Source organism: Motacilla alba, chromosome 18 (genome assembly GCF_015832195.1).
Source record: "Motacilla alba alba isolate MOTALB_02 chromosome 18, Motacilla_alba_V1.0_pri, whole genome shotgun sequence".
Classification (NCBI taxonomy): Eukaryota; Metazoa; Chordata; class Aves; order Passeriformes; family Motacillidae; genus Motacilla; species Motacilla alba.
The window spans coordinates 3,060,584-3,081,014 of NC_052033.1; the positions used below are offsets into that span (position 1 = coordinate 3,060,584).

At 42.8% G+C, this 20,431-nt stretch overlaps 1 protein-coding gene across 1 annotated transcript in view; it reads right to left on the bottom strand.

The window, feature by feature from the left end:
- Positions 1–4,383: 4,383 nt before the first annotated feature.
- OGFOD3 (2-oxoglutarate and iron dependent oxygenase domain containing 3) overlaps positions 4,384–20,431 on the bottom strand; it is a 35,351-nt gene continuing 19,303 nt past the window's right edge. Inside the window, 2 exon segments of the mRNA XM_038156771.1 lie at positions 4,384–7,898; positions 17,423–17,546. Of these exon segments, the coding sequence (XP_038012699.1) occupies positions 7,762–7,898; positions 17,423–17,546 (261 nt within the window). The 3' untranslated portion in view covers positions 4,384–7,761.

Here is a 20,431-nt window from a genome sequence, read left to right on the forward strand (position 1 = left end):
CATTTGGGATGTCACACCTTGCCATTCAGCACTCCATGTCACCCAGATTTAGCATTTGCTCCTTCCCAGCACCTCCTCAGCAGCAGGAGCTCCCACCCTTCCCCTCACCTGCAGTGAGTCCCACGAGGAGCCCAAATCTCCTCTCCCAAACCCCCCACGGGCACTTTCCTTCCACCACCACCTCCTTGGAGTGTCCAGATGTGTCCTCCTCATCCCAGCTGCTCACTGCCTTTTGGACTGAGAGCTTCAGCTCCCACCAAACCCCAGCCCTCCTCCCGGGGTGGTCCCCACGACCCACCTGGTGCGGGGCTGGGGGACACCGGGGTCTCGTCTGGGGTGGGTGCAGTCAGAATTCTTGTAAGCAGCAGTTTTACTGTCTCTTCTCAACATAAACTGGACAAATTGGAGCCCTGGCCCTGAGGATAAACACCATCCCCAGTGTTTAGAGTAGCTGTCTCCGGGAAGAGACAGGGCTGACACCCTGGGAGCTCCCGGGGGACACGGGGGGCTGCAGGGGTGACACCTCCCTGGCAGGAACCTTCCCCTGCCCTCCGGGGGGAAAAAGCCTAGAAAAACCTCAAGGATCATAACAACAATCCAAAAGTTATTTTGCAGAAATGCAGAGGGTTTGTGGCACCTGAGGCTGTTGCACAAATTCTTGCAGCTCTGGCTCCAGCCCAGAGGGAGCTCCCAGCTCCAACACACCCATGCTGCAAAATATTCAGTTGTATAGAGTTTCAATATTTCTGATTAGTTTCAGCTTTTTAGCTGTTTAGGATTGGTAAATCCTCCTGTGGTTAGGAAGCATTTTTGGCCGTTATCTCTAAAAAGAACTTCAGTATTTACAGTCAGGCTCGTAGTCCTGAAGGAGACTGAGCTTAGATAAGCTCATTGAGCCAAGCATTCTTCCCACACCTGTGTTCTTCCCAGCAAAATAATAATTTTTCAGTTTCAAGGCTGTTAATTTAGAGACAGATTTTACTTGTCACACTGGTGCAAACATGAACCCCTGGCATGCTCCATGACTAAAGCTGGCTCAGATGTGCTGTCCTCCCCTTCCAGGGCCATGGACACAACTGGAAAATCCGTGTCTCCTGAGCGATACAGGCTGGTGCAGCTGGACTGCTCAGAATGCACTCAGCAAGCAGGTGCTGCTATTAGAGAACCAAATTCTTATTCTTTTCAAAGATTTGGAATATCCTTTGTCTCCTCTGCAGCACCAACAAGCCCTCAGCAGCTCGTGGGAGGAAGCTGTGGATGTCTAGAGCAGGCAGGGACTGAACCTTCTCCAGCCCCACATCCATGCCCAGCCAGAAGGAAATAAAACCAGGGGTCAGTAACCCTGTCCAGGGGACAGGCAGACAATGATATCTGCTTTTCAAGCTAATTGATCACTGACTCACTCCCTCAGTTTCCTTCATTATAAACAAGGCTTTAAGGCTCAAAGATTTCTGGCTTTTTGTTCTGTCATATGGTCTAACAGGAGGCCGTGGCAGCTCCTAAGGACCCTGTGGTGTTCGTAAATTTACCAGAGAAACCTTTATCAGTGCACCACAATTACAGGATTATTACACCTCCCACTCCAGGGGAGCTGGGCCATCAAACGTCTTCACTTCTGCCTTGCCCAGATCCTGCAAATCACAAACCTGGCCTGACCAGAGGACAGAATCATTAATTTAGACCTGAACATCCCAGAAATATCTTCCTGTACAGCTCAGCTATGGAAAGGTTTTTGATTACTGGCCTTTTGTGCATGCTTTATGGCTGAAGTATTTCATTTAAGGGGAATGATTAGGAAGAGGACAAGTTTTAGCAGTCTGCTCCCAAACCTTAAGTAAAAAAATTAGCAACAGAGTCAAAACGTGTTTAACTTGCATTGAAGGTGATAATTTTTGCAGCACTGGAACTCACTGACTCACGCCCATCTGGAGGAGCTAAAGGCATTTAAAAAAAGCAAAGTCAAGAGGTCTCAAGGTGCTGGCAGCTGGGCACAGCTCCAGGTGGGCACAGCCTTCCTGAGAAATCCACAGCCTTGTGCTGCTGCTGAGGCAGAGAAAGGAGGTTTTTCCTGCTCTTGGTCTAAAGGGATCAAGATCTCCATCAAAATGTGTGCCTAGAAAGGGAAAATGGGCAGGGAGAGGACTGGACTTCCAGTGCAGATTCCCTACAGCCCCACTAAAGGATTAATAAATCAATTTTTTTTTCTTTTTCTTCTGTTTTTCCTTACAGCTCCAAAACCCACAAATATTTCAAACCCCCCCTTTTTTTTTTTTTTTCCACAGGGAAACATTCTCTACTCTTCTGTGTATTTCTTCATGCAGTTTTAATTTCTTCTTGGATTATTTCTTATTTACAGGTCTAAATTCTGCCCAGATCCAGAAAAGGTGCAACAGACACAAGCTATGTGTGGAGGACTTTAAAAAAGCCCATTTGATACACAAGATAAATGCAGAAGAAAGCATAATCCATCATTTTTAAATAGGTGGATGCAGCATCACTTAACTTCTTTTAGCAGATTCACTGTTGATGATCCATTCAAACAGAGGATGGACAGGATAAATAGCTGAAACAAACGGTTATCAAGAGGTCCTGTTGAAAATGTTGTAAAAGATTTGAGCAGGAAGGGCTTTGCTGCCTGAAAGCTCTCCCTTTCCAGCTGTCTGATCGAATGAAATAAAGCAGAGTGAGGAGGAGGAGGAGAAAATGTCAGTTCAAAGTGACACAGACACCTCAGTGTGGCAGAGATCTCCTGTAGCTGCTCTCTGCCTAGCACCATCTGAAATCTAACTTCCCCTCCTGCTTGGCTGGCTCCTGTAGAATTGCTTTTTCCCTGCTGGCCAAAGTTTATTTTGCTCACATTCATCCCCGTGGAAAGGAAGGATTCTCAAATTAATTCCTATTTTCCTTTAATATAAAGAAACCAAGAAAACACACATTTAGGGCCTGCAGCAAAGTAGAAATAATCCAAGATCACTTCTCTCTTTTCTTTTGTGTTGGGGACTAAATGGGCTCAGAATTTGTCTTCTTTCAGAGCAGCCTTTTAAGTTTTGAATCACCTGGTAAAACCTTTTTACAAGGTTATTCAGTGAACCACAATTAAAATTAAAACCCCATTATGCAGGGAGGACTCCCAGAACACGTCTGCTCTTCAGGAACATAAATCAGAAATAAACACGATTCCCTGCTAGAGGGAATGGAAGAAACCACCACCCTGAGCCAAGACATGCAGAATGACTCCATTAGGAGCTGCCTTTGTTTATTCCCACAAGATTTAATGGTCTGGCTGGCAAGTTAATATGCTGAGGAGGTCACCTCCAAGGTAGGAATCCACCCAGAGATCTTCCCCTGGCAGGGAAAAGCTGTCTCAAAAGAAAACAGCAAGATTTTTTTTCTGTGGAGTCAGCAGCAAAGTGTCCAGGCATCTCTATAAACAGCTTAAATTCATTGTATAAACTGAGGAACAAGAAAGAGACAAATCCTCAAGGTGTCTGAACAGAAAAATCGTGGCTCAGGAACCCAGTTGGTGCTTTTCTGGGGGGTGGAGGGGCTGCTGTGGTTTGTTAATAAAAGAATAGGAAGGGTATCCATGTCTAAAAAAAAAAGCAGGGTTCAGCCAAGGATGTCAAAGGAGCTTTCAGCTTCCCCAGAGTGTCCCCAAGACCCACAGCAAGGCAGAGCTCAGCTCTTGGGGTGCTCACAAGGGGCAGTGGGCACCCAGCAGGGGATCCCACCCTCCAGGAGAAGCCCCAGCTGCATTTCCCAGGCTGGGACAATCCATGTGTGCCAGAGCCACCTGTGGTTCAGAAAGGAAAGAACTCCTCTGCTGCTCCTGCTGAAAGGTTTGCTTGGATTTCCACAAAAGACTCGGAAAAGGGAGCTGGGATTAATTTTATTTTATTTTATTTTATTTTATTTTATTTTATTTATTTTATTTTATTTTATGTTATGTTATTTTATTTTATGTTATGTTATTTTATTTTATGTTATGTTATTTTATTTTATTTTTTTTTTACATTTTAATTTTATTTTTATTTTACTTTTGGGGTTTTTTTTGCTTGGAGAAGGTACATGGGTTGTATTTATTCCTCCCCACTCAAAGAGCCCTGACCTCCAGCAGCATTTCCTGGTTTTACCCCTAGAATTTAGACAATATATTTAGAAATATTGCACAGAGCTCTCCATGGGCAGCTTCGAGAGAACCAAATCCCCTGCAAACACTGAGAAAGGATATCTGCATGGAGAAGGAACACCAGGAACTCTTACATTAAAAACAATATAATCTTCCTTTTCTGGGGAAAGGAAAGCTGTGAAGGAGCAATTCAATACTAAGAAATGCAACTGAAGAAACAAAACCAGATTTCTTTAGTCACAGTGATCATCAAGGCCTTTTCAGCTAATTTATTTTAATGTGCCCATTATTGGGTGCTACAGCCTCCTAAAGCACACAGCTGCTGACCTTAAAAATAAGACATGAAGCTGAATTTCTGCTGTAAATCCAAATTTAAATCTTTTTTTTTGTAAATAGGGTCTCCTTGTAAACGTTTCTGGACTTGAAACTGAGATGGAGTGCAGAATATTTCAGGTGGATGATACATATTCAGGAAAATCTCAACATAAATGTATCTTCCTAAACCTTCAGCTGACTTCCAAGGAACTCAAAGCCATAATGATTCCACAGCTCTTACACAATGAAAATGTTATGCATGAGAAATGCCAGGAAGTCCCCTTAGAGCTCCCAGAATCACAGGGGATAAAATCATTAAAATTGAATGCATGCTGCAGGACTGAAAGGTAGGTGTACACTAAAAACCTAATGTGACCACAAAACATGCCAATTTTTCAGAAGTTCCTGATATTCCACAAAACATTTGAATGGAGATATGGTTTTAACAGTAGCACAACTTCCCAGAAGTCCTCAGGAGGCCTCGCTCAGTCTCATGGAGGGAGTCACATCTGGCTTGCTCTCCTGCTGCATGTTCTGTTTTGCTCTGGGACTTTTCACACCGGCAGCCTTTCCCTTTCCTTTCAAGAAATTTCCTTTCCAAATACAACCCAGCATTCCCAGACACTTGTAACAAGTCTGCTTTCAGGTGCAAAGCTGTAATTTTACCACCAGGACTGGGGCCCCAGCTCCCACTGCACAAGCACTGACCTTTCTGGACTTTGTTTTAACTGCAAGGGCTCTTCAGAAAGGTCCTGCCACAGCTGGGACACATCCAGCCACCTTCTGACATCACCTCTGGTCAATTAAGAGCACTTCTCTGCAGCAGTTTGGCATCAGACTGATGCTACTTGAATATTTCTTCATTACTTGAAGAAATCCTGCCCTTGGAGCAGTCAGAGTTGGAGGAATCAGAGCCCTGCAGTTCCCAGTAGCAACAGGCAGCTGAGCCTCCAAAAGGACAGAAATTAATCTATTCCAAGTTCAGAGTTACATGCCATTGCCTGGAGAGACCCTTAATAAAAAGTTATTCAGGGTATTTAAGTGGCCTAAAATAAATTCAACCAAGTTTGTTCCTATTTAGCAGAGAATTGAAATTCCACTCTGCCCAGGAACATTCTGCAATTACTGCTTCCTGCTGGAGGCCACCTTCAGAAACTTTTAGATTGCACTTTACTTCCTCATTTGCCATTTAAATTGTCCCTAGATTTAGGCATTGCTTTTAGCAGTCTGGATATTGAAGCTCTAAACAGAAGAATCTCAGGGGCACTAAAACATGCAAAATATGTGGCTTTTTTTTCCAAGGAAGAGCTCTCTTCCCATGCACAGTGCACAACTTCCCAACAAATTACAGGGGACAGGTTTGGTCATCGTAACGCCCAGATTACTGAGGCTTCAAGACTCCAAAAAGACAAAAACCAGCTTGGTTTTATTTCTGAACATCCATCAGTTCCCAGCAGGAGATGCACCACGGGCAGCAGTTATTACAGGACACGGGATCTTCAGAAGATGAAAATCCAAGAGGAGATGAGCTGAGATTTCCCCGTGGGCTGAGATGATCTTGCTGAGCAGATTTGCCAGAGGGCAGCTCCAGAAGTGCCACTCCCAGCTGGCATCACAGGAGTAACCAGCAAACACAGGGCCATTCATGGTCGTATTCCTATCAGGTATTTGGGGGGAAAAGCCCTGCATTTAAATCTCATTTAAATCTACATTTGAATCAAGTTCAATCCAGTAAAGCTGCTGGTGATCTTGGTCTGCCTTCACACAGACTTAAAACATGGTGTAATGCAAATTCCTTGCAAAAAACAGGCTTTAAGACAAGTATTTCAATATGAAACCCAAGTGACTTTAATATTTCCTTGCATCCAGCCAATTTAACAATTCTCCCTTGCTAGTACAGACAAGGAAGAATTTTTCAGGTTTCAGAACAAGAAATGAAAGAAATAAAATGAGAGAAATGAAATTACAGAGGACTAATCTTGCTGGTGTGCCCAATGAGAGCCCTCACAAGTCCAAGTGTCCTCTTATTCCTCTTTATAATGATCTTCACTGTAATTCCCCCCAGTACTTATTGTTTCCATACAAGGGTACATTGTAAAGTCCAAACTGTATGCATAAAATTAAAAAAAAAAATCAAAGCAAATTCCCACATTTTCAGTGTTTCACAGAAATTATACATCCAGGTAATAAACCAGATCAACATGGGTATCTCAGAATTTGATTGAGAAAAAAAAATTAGGTTTTTCTACCGTTTATTTATCAACTTCCTAACCCACAGAAATCTTTGACTGCAGTAAAAACCCCAAAGTATTTGGCAAGGTTATGCACGTGTTTGCACACAGCTCCTCTTGAAGTCCCTGCAATTTAATATTCAGGGTTCTCATTAACAAAAAAAAGTCTTCATACTAAACTGGAAAAGAGAAATCAAAAAATAGCTACTGAGAGACTTCCTGAATATTGAATCAGTAGTAATTAAATTTTAAAAAAAGTTCAAGTCCCAGGTGTATTCCCCACTGATGCCACACTCAGAGAATCCATCCATCCCTGTCTATTTTAGAGTAACATTCAATTAACTCAGGTCTCAATTAACTCAGGTCTCAATTAACTCAGGTCTCAATTAACTCAGGTCTCAATTCACTTAGGTCAGACTTTCTACACCACGTTAGTAATGAAGAGACTAAAGAACTGAACAGGTAACAGCAGCCTGGGGAGTCACATCAAGGCATGGCCCAAAAGACTGTTTGTATCTTTCAAACTGAAGAACTTTTAGAAAATATTTTAAATATGAAGAGCCCACTTCCTCTTCTTTGTGGAGCCCGTTCTTGCTTCTTTATGGAACCCATCCTCTCTTCTTTGTGGAGCCCATTTTTGCTTCTTTGTGGAGCCCATCCTCTGTTCTTTGTGGAACCCATCCTCTGTTCTTTGTGGAGCCCATCCTCTGTTCTTTGTGGAACCCATCCTCTGTTCTTTGTGGAGCCCATTTTCTCTTCTTTGTGGAGCCCATCCTCTCTTCTTTGTGGAGCCCATCCTCTGTTCTTTGTGGAGCCCATTCTCTCTTCTTTGCAGCCTGTCCCCATGGCACACAAAGACAAACCATTTTCAGAATGCATCAAACTTAGGATGGTCCTTAAGCCACCATTTGCAATATTTATGGAAAAGGAGCTGTGAAATCCAAGCGTGTGACACACAGACATCCAAGTGTTCCCAGGGCCGGGCAGTTCTGATTGCATGTGAGCTTACAAGAGCTGGTTTCTCCTTTCTGCTCTCCCCTGGCAGGGTTCTCTCCCTGCAGAGCTGCTCCGTGGTGCCGGGGGCAGTCAGGCCAGGAGCGGGTCCCCGATGCCGTGCTGGGGGTCGCAGCTGAAGGAGATGGTGATGGCAAAGCGAGTGCCCCAGAGCACCCTCTCCACGCGGTGCAGGTTCTCGGAGCCCGAGGTGAAGAACGACACCCGGCCTGCAAAGACAGAAGTTTGAACCCTTCAAACCCATCAGCTGCAGCTCTCCCTCCACAGCTCTGCTGCTGTCTGGTTCCTGCTGTTCTCCAGTGACCTGGGACCCCACAGGTGATGACAAAGAAACTGCTACGAGCTTACAGTGCACTCTGACAGCTTTTTACCCTTTCAAACATACGTTAATCCTTCATGCCACAAAGCTAGAATGGAATCCTATCATCACAGTGGACCCCCAGCTGGGTGACAATTAGCAGTGATTCACAGAAGGCTGATCAATCTCTATTAAGAAACCTGTCACCCTGATTTTTTAAGATTCTCTGAGCCTTCTGATGTTTACGTTCTTGTAACAAACTTTCTCACACGCTTTATGTAATTTATGTAAATAACTTATTGTTTTGCATTCTTTTATGGAGGAGGAGAAATTTGATGGACTGTTGGTTTGTCCAGTGTCATTGGAGAGGTGGCACTGTCAGCCTCCAATCCACTGTCACTTCTGGAAATCTATAAATATTAGAGTCAGAAATGAAATAGTCCCTTTTTTACCTTAGAAAAAGCTGGAATCCACTTGTTGTTTCGTGTCCTATAGTGACAGAAACCCATTGCTTTTATAGACACTTATGATACAGGTAGACTTGACTGCTCCTCCAATCAAAACACCATCCCCACTGGCTAATTAAGAAACCACCCTTTGGTACACAAATCTCCAGAACACATTCCACACCTTCACAACAACAGGTGCAGCAAGTGGAGATAAGAATTGTTTCTCATTCTTTTCTCTGATCTTCTCACAGACTTTCTCAGGCAATGCCTGGGAAAGTTGTGTCTCTGTGGCCAGAGAGCTGCTGCCACAGAATGCCACCAAAGCTACTTTATAAAAGGCAGGGGGAAGCCAAGAACATGGCAGCCAGTTCTTAGCTGCCTCAATTAAAAACAAAAAAGTGCAACTCTAGTGACTGTCAGCAAAGTGAACTGATTTCCTCCCTGCTCCCCTTCTAGTCCTGGCTCTGATTTTAGACCAGAGGAGGAGGAAGCACCAGAGAGGTGGCAAAAAGCCTTCAGTGACAAAACCTCAGCAGGTTTACAAGCAGCTGTGGCAGATATCAGCATTTCACCAAGTGTTTGCTATGGCTCTCTGTGCCTGCTCTGATCACTCCCACTCAGGCAGGTCACAAAGTCACACATCAGCCATGCACAAATTCACTCTCTTCAGAAAGAGCCATTCCATCCATGCACTGGCCTGGCAGTTCTTTTATAGATACAAGTGCTCACTGGTGTGCTTGCTCCTCCCCAAGCCTTGACCATCGCCTGCCTGGGGACACTCTGGGCCTCAGGTGGCACCAGGTGAGATGGAATTGCAGTGGCTTTGATGCTGACAGCAGAGGTACACGGCCATCCCTCTCAATGAGACAGCAGAATGGAGCCCTCTGCACTCCCACATTAATAAACTGTTCTGAGAATGTACAGGTTTGATGTTTGATGTCCAGCAGGTGACTCCAAAGCAACACAGCTCCATGGGACTGCTTCAGTTCTCCTGAGGAAGCCAAATTTTCTCACCTGCACAGCTCCCTCACCCCAACAGCACGTGGTTTTCCTGCTCAGGCTTTTCCCTCACTGTTCAAATCAGTTTGTTTAAAAGCTGAAGCCTGCCTAAAGTCTGCACAACAACATCATGAGCTATTCCAACCCTTACTGCACCTCCTCAGCTGAAATGGGCACCAGGCACATCACTGGGTTTCTCTTCTAAAAGGATCCCAAAAGATCCAGAAGTTCCTTTGCTTGCATCCTCCTAAGCAGCACACCTGGGGGATCTGGATAAAACCAGACTGGCTTTATGGGGCTGGGTTTACCTACGAATCCCTGGGTCCCTTTCATGTTCAGCTGCAGCTCACATGTAACACTCAGAGTGCACTTCAGAGGCTTTCAGAGCAATTTCATCCCTTCTGTGCCTGCACCTCAGTAGTGGGTGAAGTCACAGACAGGGAAAGAACAGATCCATTTGCAGGCACAGCCCACTCCCACCTTGCTGTCCTGCTTTTCTGGATGAAAGGCAATGTGCTCCTGTCCCACCAGTGCTGCCCTCAAGGATTCCATACAAAACCCCTGTGTAATGAGGTTTTTTCCCCTTTTAAACCATATTCCAACTTCATTAAAGTACATTATTATTGGTCCCTCACCTGCTCACCCAAAGCTTTGCCTTAATCTGTCTTTCAAGCTGTTTTGTTTGATCTCTAACTAGAAGTAGTAGTAATTCACAGCTAGACAAGGTTCAGTGTGTTAAGCCAGTTAAATTGATTTTTTTTTTGGCTATACTGAATGTCTTTTAAGTTCTTTCTTTAATAAATATGTCTTCATATGTATGGTATCAATCTGCTTCCATATGCATCAAATGGGGTCTCTGGGCAACTGAACAAGGTTACAGCCAGTTCTCAAAGATGCTTTTTCCTCACTTGGGAAGAATTTCTTTTAAACTTACTTCCTTTACAACATTTTTGAAGCAAAAACACACTCTTTCCACAGCACATTATTTTTATCAGTATAACTGATCAAAAAGAGAGTAGAGAATGTTAATTCCCATCCCATCTGTGCCCCTGCTCTCCTCCCTGGACACCAGGGAAGGGAGGAAAAGCAGGGCTGGGGGAATGGGAAGGGCATCAGCCCCATCCACTGCCCATGGCTGGGGGCACTGGGGAGACTGAGCTGCTGCTCAGAGGGAGGGAAGGGACTGGGGGTGCTCAGCCTGGAGAAAAGGACACTCAGGGCTGCCCTCATCACTCTCACAGCTCCTGAAAGGTGCCTGTGCTCAGCTGGGGCTGGGCTCTTTCTCCAGGCAGCACTGACAGAACCAGAGCACACAGCCTCGAGCTGCACCAAGGGAAATACAGGTTGGAGATCAGGAAAAAGTGTTTCACAGAAAGGGTGATAAAGTTCTGGAATGGCTGCCCGGGGAGGTGGTGCAGTCACCATCCCTGGGTGTGTTTAACAAAGCCTGGATGTGGCACTGGGTGCCAGGGTTGAGTTGAGGTGTTGGGGCTGGGTTGGACTCCATGATCTTGAAGGTCTCTTCCAACCCAGTGATTCTGTGATTCTGTAAATTCTTGAAGGTCTCTTCCAACCCTGTCATCCTGTGAATTCTGTAAATTCTGTGAATTCCGTGAAGCAACTCCTCTGGCTGCTTAAAGGGAAGCAGAACAGTTTATTTGGCACCCCAGATCTATTCAGCATCTTTCATGTCAGGCACTGACAGCTTCCACTCTCTGCCTAACATTTATCAGCTCTAAATGTTCCTCAGGAAAGAAGGAAAAACTGCATCTCAGCTGCTGAGTGACAGCCAGACAGAAGCACTGCCAGGGAAAATGCACAACAGTTGTCTTCTCATCCTCTGCATCTGTTTAGGATTAATCACCAGCTCATTCTCATGTAGAGTGTCCAAGAAACCCCATCACATCATTAGGCAAATAAACTGATAATAATGTCTTCTGCAAGCACACAATAAAATTTATTTAACTAACTCAATTACTTATTTAAAAATGTTGAATTGGGAGAATTTAAGTGCTTTAAGCAAATCCCACAAAAGGAACCTGGACTGACAATGTCTGCAAGTGCCCTGATCTGGGGTGAAGAGAACACCCCAGAAGAGAGGGCACAAGCTTCACTGAACCATTTTGCTACATTTATGTCAAGCACAGAAGAATTAAATAAAATAAAACAAATTTTAAAAATAAATTTGACATTTAAAAATAATTTTAATAAATTTAAAAAATTATAAATTTTGAAATAAATTTATTTTAAATAAATTAAATAAACAAAATTTTATTCTTAGACCCTATGGCCTTAAAATAAAACCCCAAGCAAAAAAACGACCTGCAATGGTTATCAAATCCTAGTTACAAACTTGTCCCATATTTAGTTACTAGACAGAAATTTCTTGCTGTAAATAAAATCACTGGTTCACACACTGAAGTCTCCCACAGCCAGTTTATAATTTGCAGTATTAACAATACTCTCAGAATAGTAGTTGCTTCTACTTTGAATTCAGAAGGGTCTGGAAATCTTCCAGATTACAGTTTAAAAAAAAATAATGAACTTATTTATTTCCTGCTAAAAGTAACTGAAGATTTTCAGATATCAGCTGCTGGATTTTTGGAATCCCTGCCTGCTTCTCTCCTACCAGCACAGCTGGCTGCTCAAAATCACAGCAGCTTCCACTGTCTGAAGGTGTGACAACCCTGGCGAGTATTTAGAAGTGAAAACTGAGTATTTGCTCTCTCCACATCAGTTGTGAGTCTCCCCAAGGCCTTCTGGCTCCATCTGTTCTTCCCAGAGAAGGGCAGGGATATTTTCCAGCTCTCCCCTCCAGGCTGAGCCTCACCCAGCCAGTGCTGCCAGCTCTGCTCTGCTCCCCCTGTCACAGCAGCTGCACCAGGGCTCAGAACCTGACTCCTACAAAAAGTTCTCACTAAGAACAAAGTGTTGCAACTTCAACCCCATTAAACAACCTCAGCATTATGTATCTGACTTTTCCTGACCTTGCCAAACGTGGCATGTCCAGCAGAGCTGTGGTCAAATCACATGGATGCCCAAGCTCTGGGTTTTAGACTTTTGGTAAGAAGGAATTCATCCTTGCATTTAGTAAATCACTGAAGCATAAGCACAAGGGTAACCTCTGCTGCTTAATTATTCCAAAAACAGCCCTTAAAGAGGCTTCATCAGAGCATCTGTGACATTCACACACAGCTTAGGAACCGAGAAATTAACTCTCACTACTGAACCACACAGCTGAACCTGCAGTTACTTTGGTATTTTGTTTTATTTCATCTGTTACATTACCTCAATTTCATGGAGGAACTCTCTTTTCACTGATTTCTGCCTTCAGCTTTGCTGCATATTTTCTTGACCAATATCAACTCACATTTTTGAACTATTGGCCTGCACATGCATTACAGAAAGGCACAAACAGGACACGTGGTCATTTATAACCAAGTTTTCATGGCAGAGGAAAGCCTCAGAGGCTAATTCTGAATAATTCAGTGTTTCACAATGCTCTGTGCACAGGGCAGCTCTTCCCCAGCCCTCCTCCATCCTTCCAGTGCTGCAGGAAATGTGAGATGACCACTGCTACCCCAGTGACAGCTGCCTCAGCGGGGCAGTGGGTTTATCAGAGGTCACTCACAGAAACACCACAAATAACACCTGCACTCCCAGGTACTTATTGCTTTATTGCCAGTTAAAAGAGTGGTTTTTTAATTGACCTGGCATCAAACACCATCAGAATACAAAACCTGCCTGGAAGAAGTTATTCTTCCACAGGTAACAAAACCAAAAGCAAGTTCTACTGAGAAATAAGGATCTGTTTTCTGCCTTTTTGACATGACTGCAACAGATCCTCCTTCTCCTACCACTCTTTGCAATCATCTCACCAGTCCCTGGCACAACTTGTGATGAGTTTTGCAAACCACAAGAATTGCTGTCCTTTGCATGGCTGGTGCTTACTGCAGCTGCTAGTGCTGCCTCCATTTGTTCCTCACCAGGACTGACAGCTACTTCTGTGGATTTTTTAAAAATTATTCTCAGCTTTCAGCTGATACTGATTTAACTTCAAGATGTGCTCCAGTTTTTTACTGATTGAAGCAAAACTGAAGCTGGAATTGGCAGATCATCATGATCTAGATTGAATCTGGAGGATGTGGATTGAATACAGAGTCTGTATGGGGGGGCAGTTCCCAAATATCTTATACCTTCAAATCAAATATTTTACACTTCCAGACTAAGTGGGAATACACTAAGTTTGAGATTAAAGAGTCACATTGCACTCTCCAATGTGCAGAATTCATTTTGCCCCCCAGATTAGTTTCTCCCAGGAACACACAGAAGTGATTGTGACCTTTCCTTCTGCCTTCGTAGAATAAATTACTTGTATGAAGAAGAACAAATTCCCTTGTAAGTTGAAAAGAAGTGCAGCAAAGCTGACCTTCAAACCAAGAAATGCACATGCAAATAAAGAACACAGAACCAGTACTGGGATTTCATTCCAACAGCAGTTTCACCTACACTTTATGATCAAGTGAAGTCTGGGACCTACCTAATATTGCCAGACCTCAAATTCCCACAAGACTCTGCAAAATAATGAAATTTTAAAATATGAAACTTTATACACTGACAAGTTTAGCAGCAGAAGAAAGTATACTAATTTTGTGATTGAAAAAGGAAAGCCCTGATGTTTGCCATTTATTCTTATTCCTCCTTGTGTCTTGCAGATGACTAAAACATGTCTCAGACCAGCAAGAAGAGTTAATATTGAAAGGGTTTCATTTTGAAGGGCCTCACTTTCAAAATGTTGTTCTGTTTCTTGCAGTCTCTCAAACAGAGCCAATCCTGGTGCAAAGGGGTGGAAAAATCCCAGCATGACAATTTTGGAAACAGAATTTCCATATATATTTAAAAGGAATGGACACTACTTTAGATCTGCTTCTGTGTCACCAAAAAAAAAAAATTATTTTCAAAGTTCTATATCCCTTGGCACTAAGAATTTTCTCCCTCATGGTACAGTGAGTTTCTTGTGGCAGAGAGAGGTCCTGACTGATGTCAAAAGACAAATATTCAATTCTGAAGCCCATCAGAGCACAAGAAAGATGTGTTCCTTCATGCCACGTCTGGTTATGAATTAGCCAAAGGTCTGTACGCTTGAACTGGTGCTGACTTGTTCATTTCTGTTAAAAAAAAAAATCTCAAGAGCCTCAATAAATTACAATTCCTTCTTAAAGCTAATGTTTGCTAACAACCAAACTAGGGGATGTTAAAGATCATCCTATAAATTAGAGAGTTGTTCAGTCAACTGTGTGAGAGTCAGGACTTAGAGACTTCTTAGGTAATCTGCAAGTGATATACACTGAGAGAAGCGAAAAGCATTTTAATTTAGGCTCCACTCCTGGCAGAACAGTTCTCCCTGTCCCCAGCTGCCTGCCTGACACTGATCCTCACCAGTGCAGTGCTGCAAGTGCATCTGCAGCAGGAGTGGGACTTGCCCAGGCAGCACTTTCAAACACAGGACATCCCACAATGGTTCAATTGCTTTTTCTTGTATTTCCAATTGCTGCTTTTCTGCTCTGCTGCATCACTAACAATGCCTTTCTGCTCCCCACTGACACTTGAACAAATTGGTGCTCACAGGAAAAGAAACCTGCTCATTTTGGCACTCAGAACCAGGTCCCCAAAAACGCAGGCAAAGTGTGAGACAAGTACCAGGTTTTAGGAGTGCAGTGGCTTTAAGAAAAGTAAATTAGTTGTCAAGCATGAAAACTGAACCAGTGATTATGACAGTCATCCCTAGAAAAGCCTGGAGCTCCTAAATGAGTAGCATGAAAGCTCATCAACATGTGGTTTTAAAAGTTGAGTTGGAGCAGTAAGAGAAGCACAAAGGATCAAGAGAAGCGTAAAACAAAACAAAGAAAGAAAAGCCAAAAAGACAGAAGGAGAGAAAAAAACATTGCAGAGAAACATTCTGAACATGAAAAATACATCAGCTTGTACCAGCAACAGAAAACAGCCTGGGGTCATTCCTTCACAGAACACATTTTATCAGCAAGAGGAAAAATAAGTGTAAATGCCTTCACATTGTGCTTCACCTCTCAAGCTCTTCTCCTTTGCTAATAACCAAACTAGGGGATGCTAAAGATCATCTGAGGATGATGATAAAGATCACTGAGGATGGCAGTGGGGATTGTGCACCAGAGGCTGTGACACAATCCCAGGACCCCTGATAGGGGGGACACAGGACAACTTTGATAACAGAGATGTGTTAGAAAAGTGTAATTAATTTTCTCCTGGGTCCACGAAGAACATTTGTGCTGTCCCTGAGGAGCTGTGCATTGTTTTGTTTCAGAAGGGGTGTCCTGTGGCACACCCTGCCCACACAACCCCCTGGCAAAGGGACAGCCAAAGAGAAAATTCTGTATTTCATCAGCTTCCCTTTCTTCCCCCAAAATGACATCAAGAGCAAAGACCTTGCAGCAGAAAACCTGAAAATGAATAGATAGGGCTGAATGGAAGCAATTTCACAGTTAGAGACTTTTGGAAATTAAGGCAGGGGTATGTTGCACACAGCAGCCAGGCTGAGTGAGACAGCTCTCCTCACATACCTAGAACTCAGTTGTGATTTCTACAGCAACAAAGATCTGGCAATCTTAGAATTGCATCTGAAAAATAGTTTAATGTGCTCTCTTTCAAAATACTGCCAGTAGCATTTTGCAAAAGATGAAGCTTTCAGTTTAGGATTTACTTCCAATCATAAAAGACAAAATAATCAAACATACAGTTCTTGGTAGCAAAGCCAGGTCATCTCAGAGTTAATCTAAACCAGCATCACTGCAGCTGAGTGGATCACTGTGATCCAGAATTCAAAGAACACCCATCCCAATTTGCAGGCAGCAATAGTCTGAAGTCAGTTCTGCTTGGGGCAGCAACTGTCAGGAGACAATTACTGAGGCTCTTTAAATGAGTAAATTTCCATCTTTTCTGTCTTGGAAAAAAAAGAACACAGCAGGAATATAAAGTTGTCCATTTTTTCTTTTTCCCTGCAGCAGCGTGGCTGATCTTGCATTATGAATGGTAACACTGCTGGAAGCTCAGCACTCACCTGCCAGACAGATGAGCTGAGGCTGAGCTCCTCTCTAGGCAGCCCCAGAGTAATTCTAGTTTCAAATTATCCACATATTAAAAAAATCTCAAACCAGGCTTAAAGGTTTTTTATTTATTTATAACTGACAGCCATCAGAAGGCTCATCCCTGTCAGACCTCCTGGAAGCAGGGATGGATTTATACCCAAGTAATCATGGCTCATCCTGCTCCACAGGTCAGCAGAGCTGTGGCAATCCATCACCTTCACACCCACCCTCGGCCATTACAGGGCATTAAGCTCCACCTTGAGCAGCAAAGGAATTTCAGGCCAGTGTGAAATAAATTGCTCTAATTTGGATTTGCTGCAGTGACAGTTAGCTCAGCCCTTGCTGCACAGTTGTTAGACTAAGCTCTTTTTTGACTCAGAGATGGGGCAACTGAGAGGTTTTAAAAACTGTTATTCTATTTTCAGTCTCATGACAAAGGTGAGATAATACAGATGTTATAATTCATGCTATCACAATCAGAAGCTAATTATTTCCTAATTAAAATACACTATAAGTGTTTCTTGGCCTATCAGCTTTAGCTACACTATGTTGTAAATGTTTTGAAGCTAACCATCTAAAATTATGACTATTATTACCATTTCCCACACACGGTGACCTGCTAAGCTGTCAGAACTGGTCACCTTTTCTAAACCCTACAGCTTTCCAAGAAGTCACTTCTTGTGGCTTAACACCACACATTACAAACTGTGGCTGTATTTTAACCTGCTCCAATCTTTACTTCTGATGCCATCAATCATGCTACGCTACCCCACGTTATTCCTGCTGACACTAAACCCAGTCCCACACCACCTGGCAGCCCAGAAAAGTCAATAAATGGCAGAAGCTGCAGCCAGCCTGGCTCATACCTGCTCGGGGCTCCACTGTCCTGTTGGAATCTGCATCCATGAACACGAAGCGTCCACCCCCGAAGTCTTTGGAGTAGTCAGAGAGATAGAGCAGAGAAGTGTAGTCAAAAGAGCCATAAGTCACCTGTGGGGAGAGCCAAAATTACCAAAATTTACCAAATTCTTGTTCTTATCTCTGCAGAACACAGCTAACTGAGCAGATGGATCTGGTGGGTTTTTCTGATTTTCAGCTTTTTCATGTATTTAATAAAGGGGTCTTTGAAAACCAAGAACACCTTTTTCTAGGAATTATCTGTGTTTATTAGCCTATTCTCTCGTGTTTACACACACTACAAGACTGGCATGTCATGTTTATTATTTCTATTGTTATAGTTTCCATCATTAGAGAAGTGATTGTTGTTTTTTGCTCTTGAATGACAGAAATCAATCATAGTGTCAGAAGTGCCTTGTATCAAAAAGACAGGATTTCTACTATTCCAAGATAAAATTTCACCAGGAGGTTAATAAGCAGAAGAACAGCCCTTGACTAATGATTTCCATCCATGATCTAATCTTGGGTATAAGGTTTCTGGATACCTCACTGCTATTCTTTCACCAGCTACCACACAGGAGATTCATGGTAACAATAAATCAGAACTCCCAAATAAATACACATTTGCTGGGGGAGCTTCTACTCTTTTCCATACAGGTTTTGTTTAAAACCCTTCAAACTGAGCTTTGGAAGTCTCTGCTTCTTCTCAGCCTACAGACCAAACATGCCACTTTTAAGTACAGCAAGGTGATTTTTTTTCCTTCCTTTTAAAACATTATTTTTGGTTGATACGTCTGCTGAAGTTGGAGAAAATAAATACTACATACTAACACTGAGAGTGAAGCTATCTAAATATTTACATTGTGTTTAGCTGATTCTGGAAATATTTCCTTTCATATCTACATGTTACCAGCAATTAAAAAAATACTTGAAATCAAGGGCTGTGTTCTCCAATTTCTTTGTGTATCTCAACTCAGAAGTTCAGCATGGCACTGTCAAGCAGTGAAATGTGCAGCACAGTAGTACTGCATAAATACACAGAATTTGCAGAGTGTTTTGACTGACCTGCTGACTGTTAGAGGTAGGTGCTACTTCCAAACTTAGAAGTTTTCTAAATATTTTCAGTCATGTTTCAAGTTATATTCATTAGTGCCAGTTAAATTTTGGCTCAGGAGCAGTTGTACACATTTTTCTGTAAGGGCAGGACCAGAGAGAACATAACAGCAGATGGAATGGGAAGACATTTCCATTCATGCTCATGTTATTATTTTGACCATAAGGGCTCAGAGGAAACAAGCCAAACCACAAAAATGAGAGAAATATTACAGTGATCCCCTTCTCCCCATATTTTCCCAAACCCTGGTAGCAATACAAGGCAATAAATGAGAATTAATGAGCAAGTGCTAGTGCAGCACCTCAAACCAGCCACTCGAGAGCCCTTCTCATGCAAATCAGCTTTGCAAAGCCATTTTCCACTTCACTGACTTGGTGATAAAAACTTCCAGTCGATTTAAGGAAGGCTCCAGCCAGTGCAGAAGTTCATTCAACTCATACTTGCAAGTTTAATCATTAAGAACTGTTTTTATCAACTCTTCAGAGGAGCAGCAAATCTTTGCTCCCCCAGTGCACTCTCCCTCCTCTCCAAGGTGGTTTTACCAATTCTAAACTTCTTAAAACTGAACACCAACCATTTTAGCCCAACCAAACACACCTGATTGCTAGAGATGACTAATGTGGGGAATGAAGTCTGCAAGGGAAAATGCCTTTTCTCTTCCTGTCCTTATTCATTACTCACTCTCAGAAAGCAACCAGGCCTGAGAAATGCAACACTATGGAAAGCAGGCACTAAATTAAACTCAGTTCTTTATAATGCTAGAAGTCCCTCCATGTATATCAAATACATTTGTTACCCTGGCAATGATTTCCAGTACCAGACAGATTAATAATTGAACCAAAAGATCAAACTATGTGAGAGAAGCTGTCATTAAAAGCCACACAGCAGCAAATCAAATTTCTACAGCTCCTTGTAAACAACTCAAGAGAAAAAAATGCAGCTATTTCCATTCAGCCTGCTATGTCATATGGTTAGTGTGCTCTTTTTGAACACTCCTTATCCAAAGAGTCAAACACAGATAATATTTAATGGTAGATGCTCATAATGAGCATCTTTAAATAAATAAATAATAAAGAAATAATTGCCTTATTTAAAGACTATTATTATAAATAGAACTAATTGCCAGAATTAGTTGCAGTGGTTTTTTTTGAGGGACACATTTCTCAGCAACTAAACAGTTGTAGGACCATGCAAGAGGTCTGCACTTACTGAGGATATTTAGGACAGCATCCTCTGCTTTCCAGTGCAGAAGAAAATTCACTTTGCAATCAGCATTGGTCTAGCATGCAGAAAAAGAGTCAAAACTTCTCTTTTCCTGTAAGCTTTCACCTAATTCTGGGTAGATAAGCACCAGAATAGCCTTGCCAGCACTTCCAGAGTGCTGTTTCTTGGCAGTGTCTATTAGCAGACAATGCAAGAGCAAAGAGCACACCTCTGAATTGCAAGGGGCTGTAGGTGAGCTGAGGTGATGGCTTTGAGCAGAAATGAGAATCAACCTCCTCCATTTTCAGAGATGATGCCATCCTGGGGCAGAAATTGGATCTTTTGATGTGTTTTATTAAATGTAGGGGAAGAAAAGAAGAGTGGAAAGTCTGCTAGAAGAGACTGCAGCTGCTCTCAGTGACAGACTGAGCAGGCAGAGAGGGCTGCAGGGACAGGGGAGGGCTGGGGACATGGAGAGCACATTGCAGGTGAGGAGAATTAAAGGTTTGGCTTGTTCAGCTCAGAGAAATAAAGGCTGGAAAGGGATAAGATTCCTACCTATAAATATATGGGGGTGGGAGGATTTAGAACTGGGAGGAGGAACAAAAATAGCTATAAACTGATCATGGACATGTTTAGGCTAAAAAAACCAGAATCAATT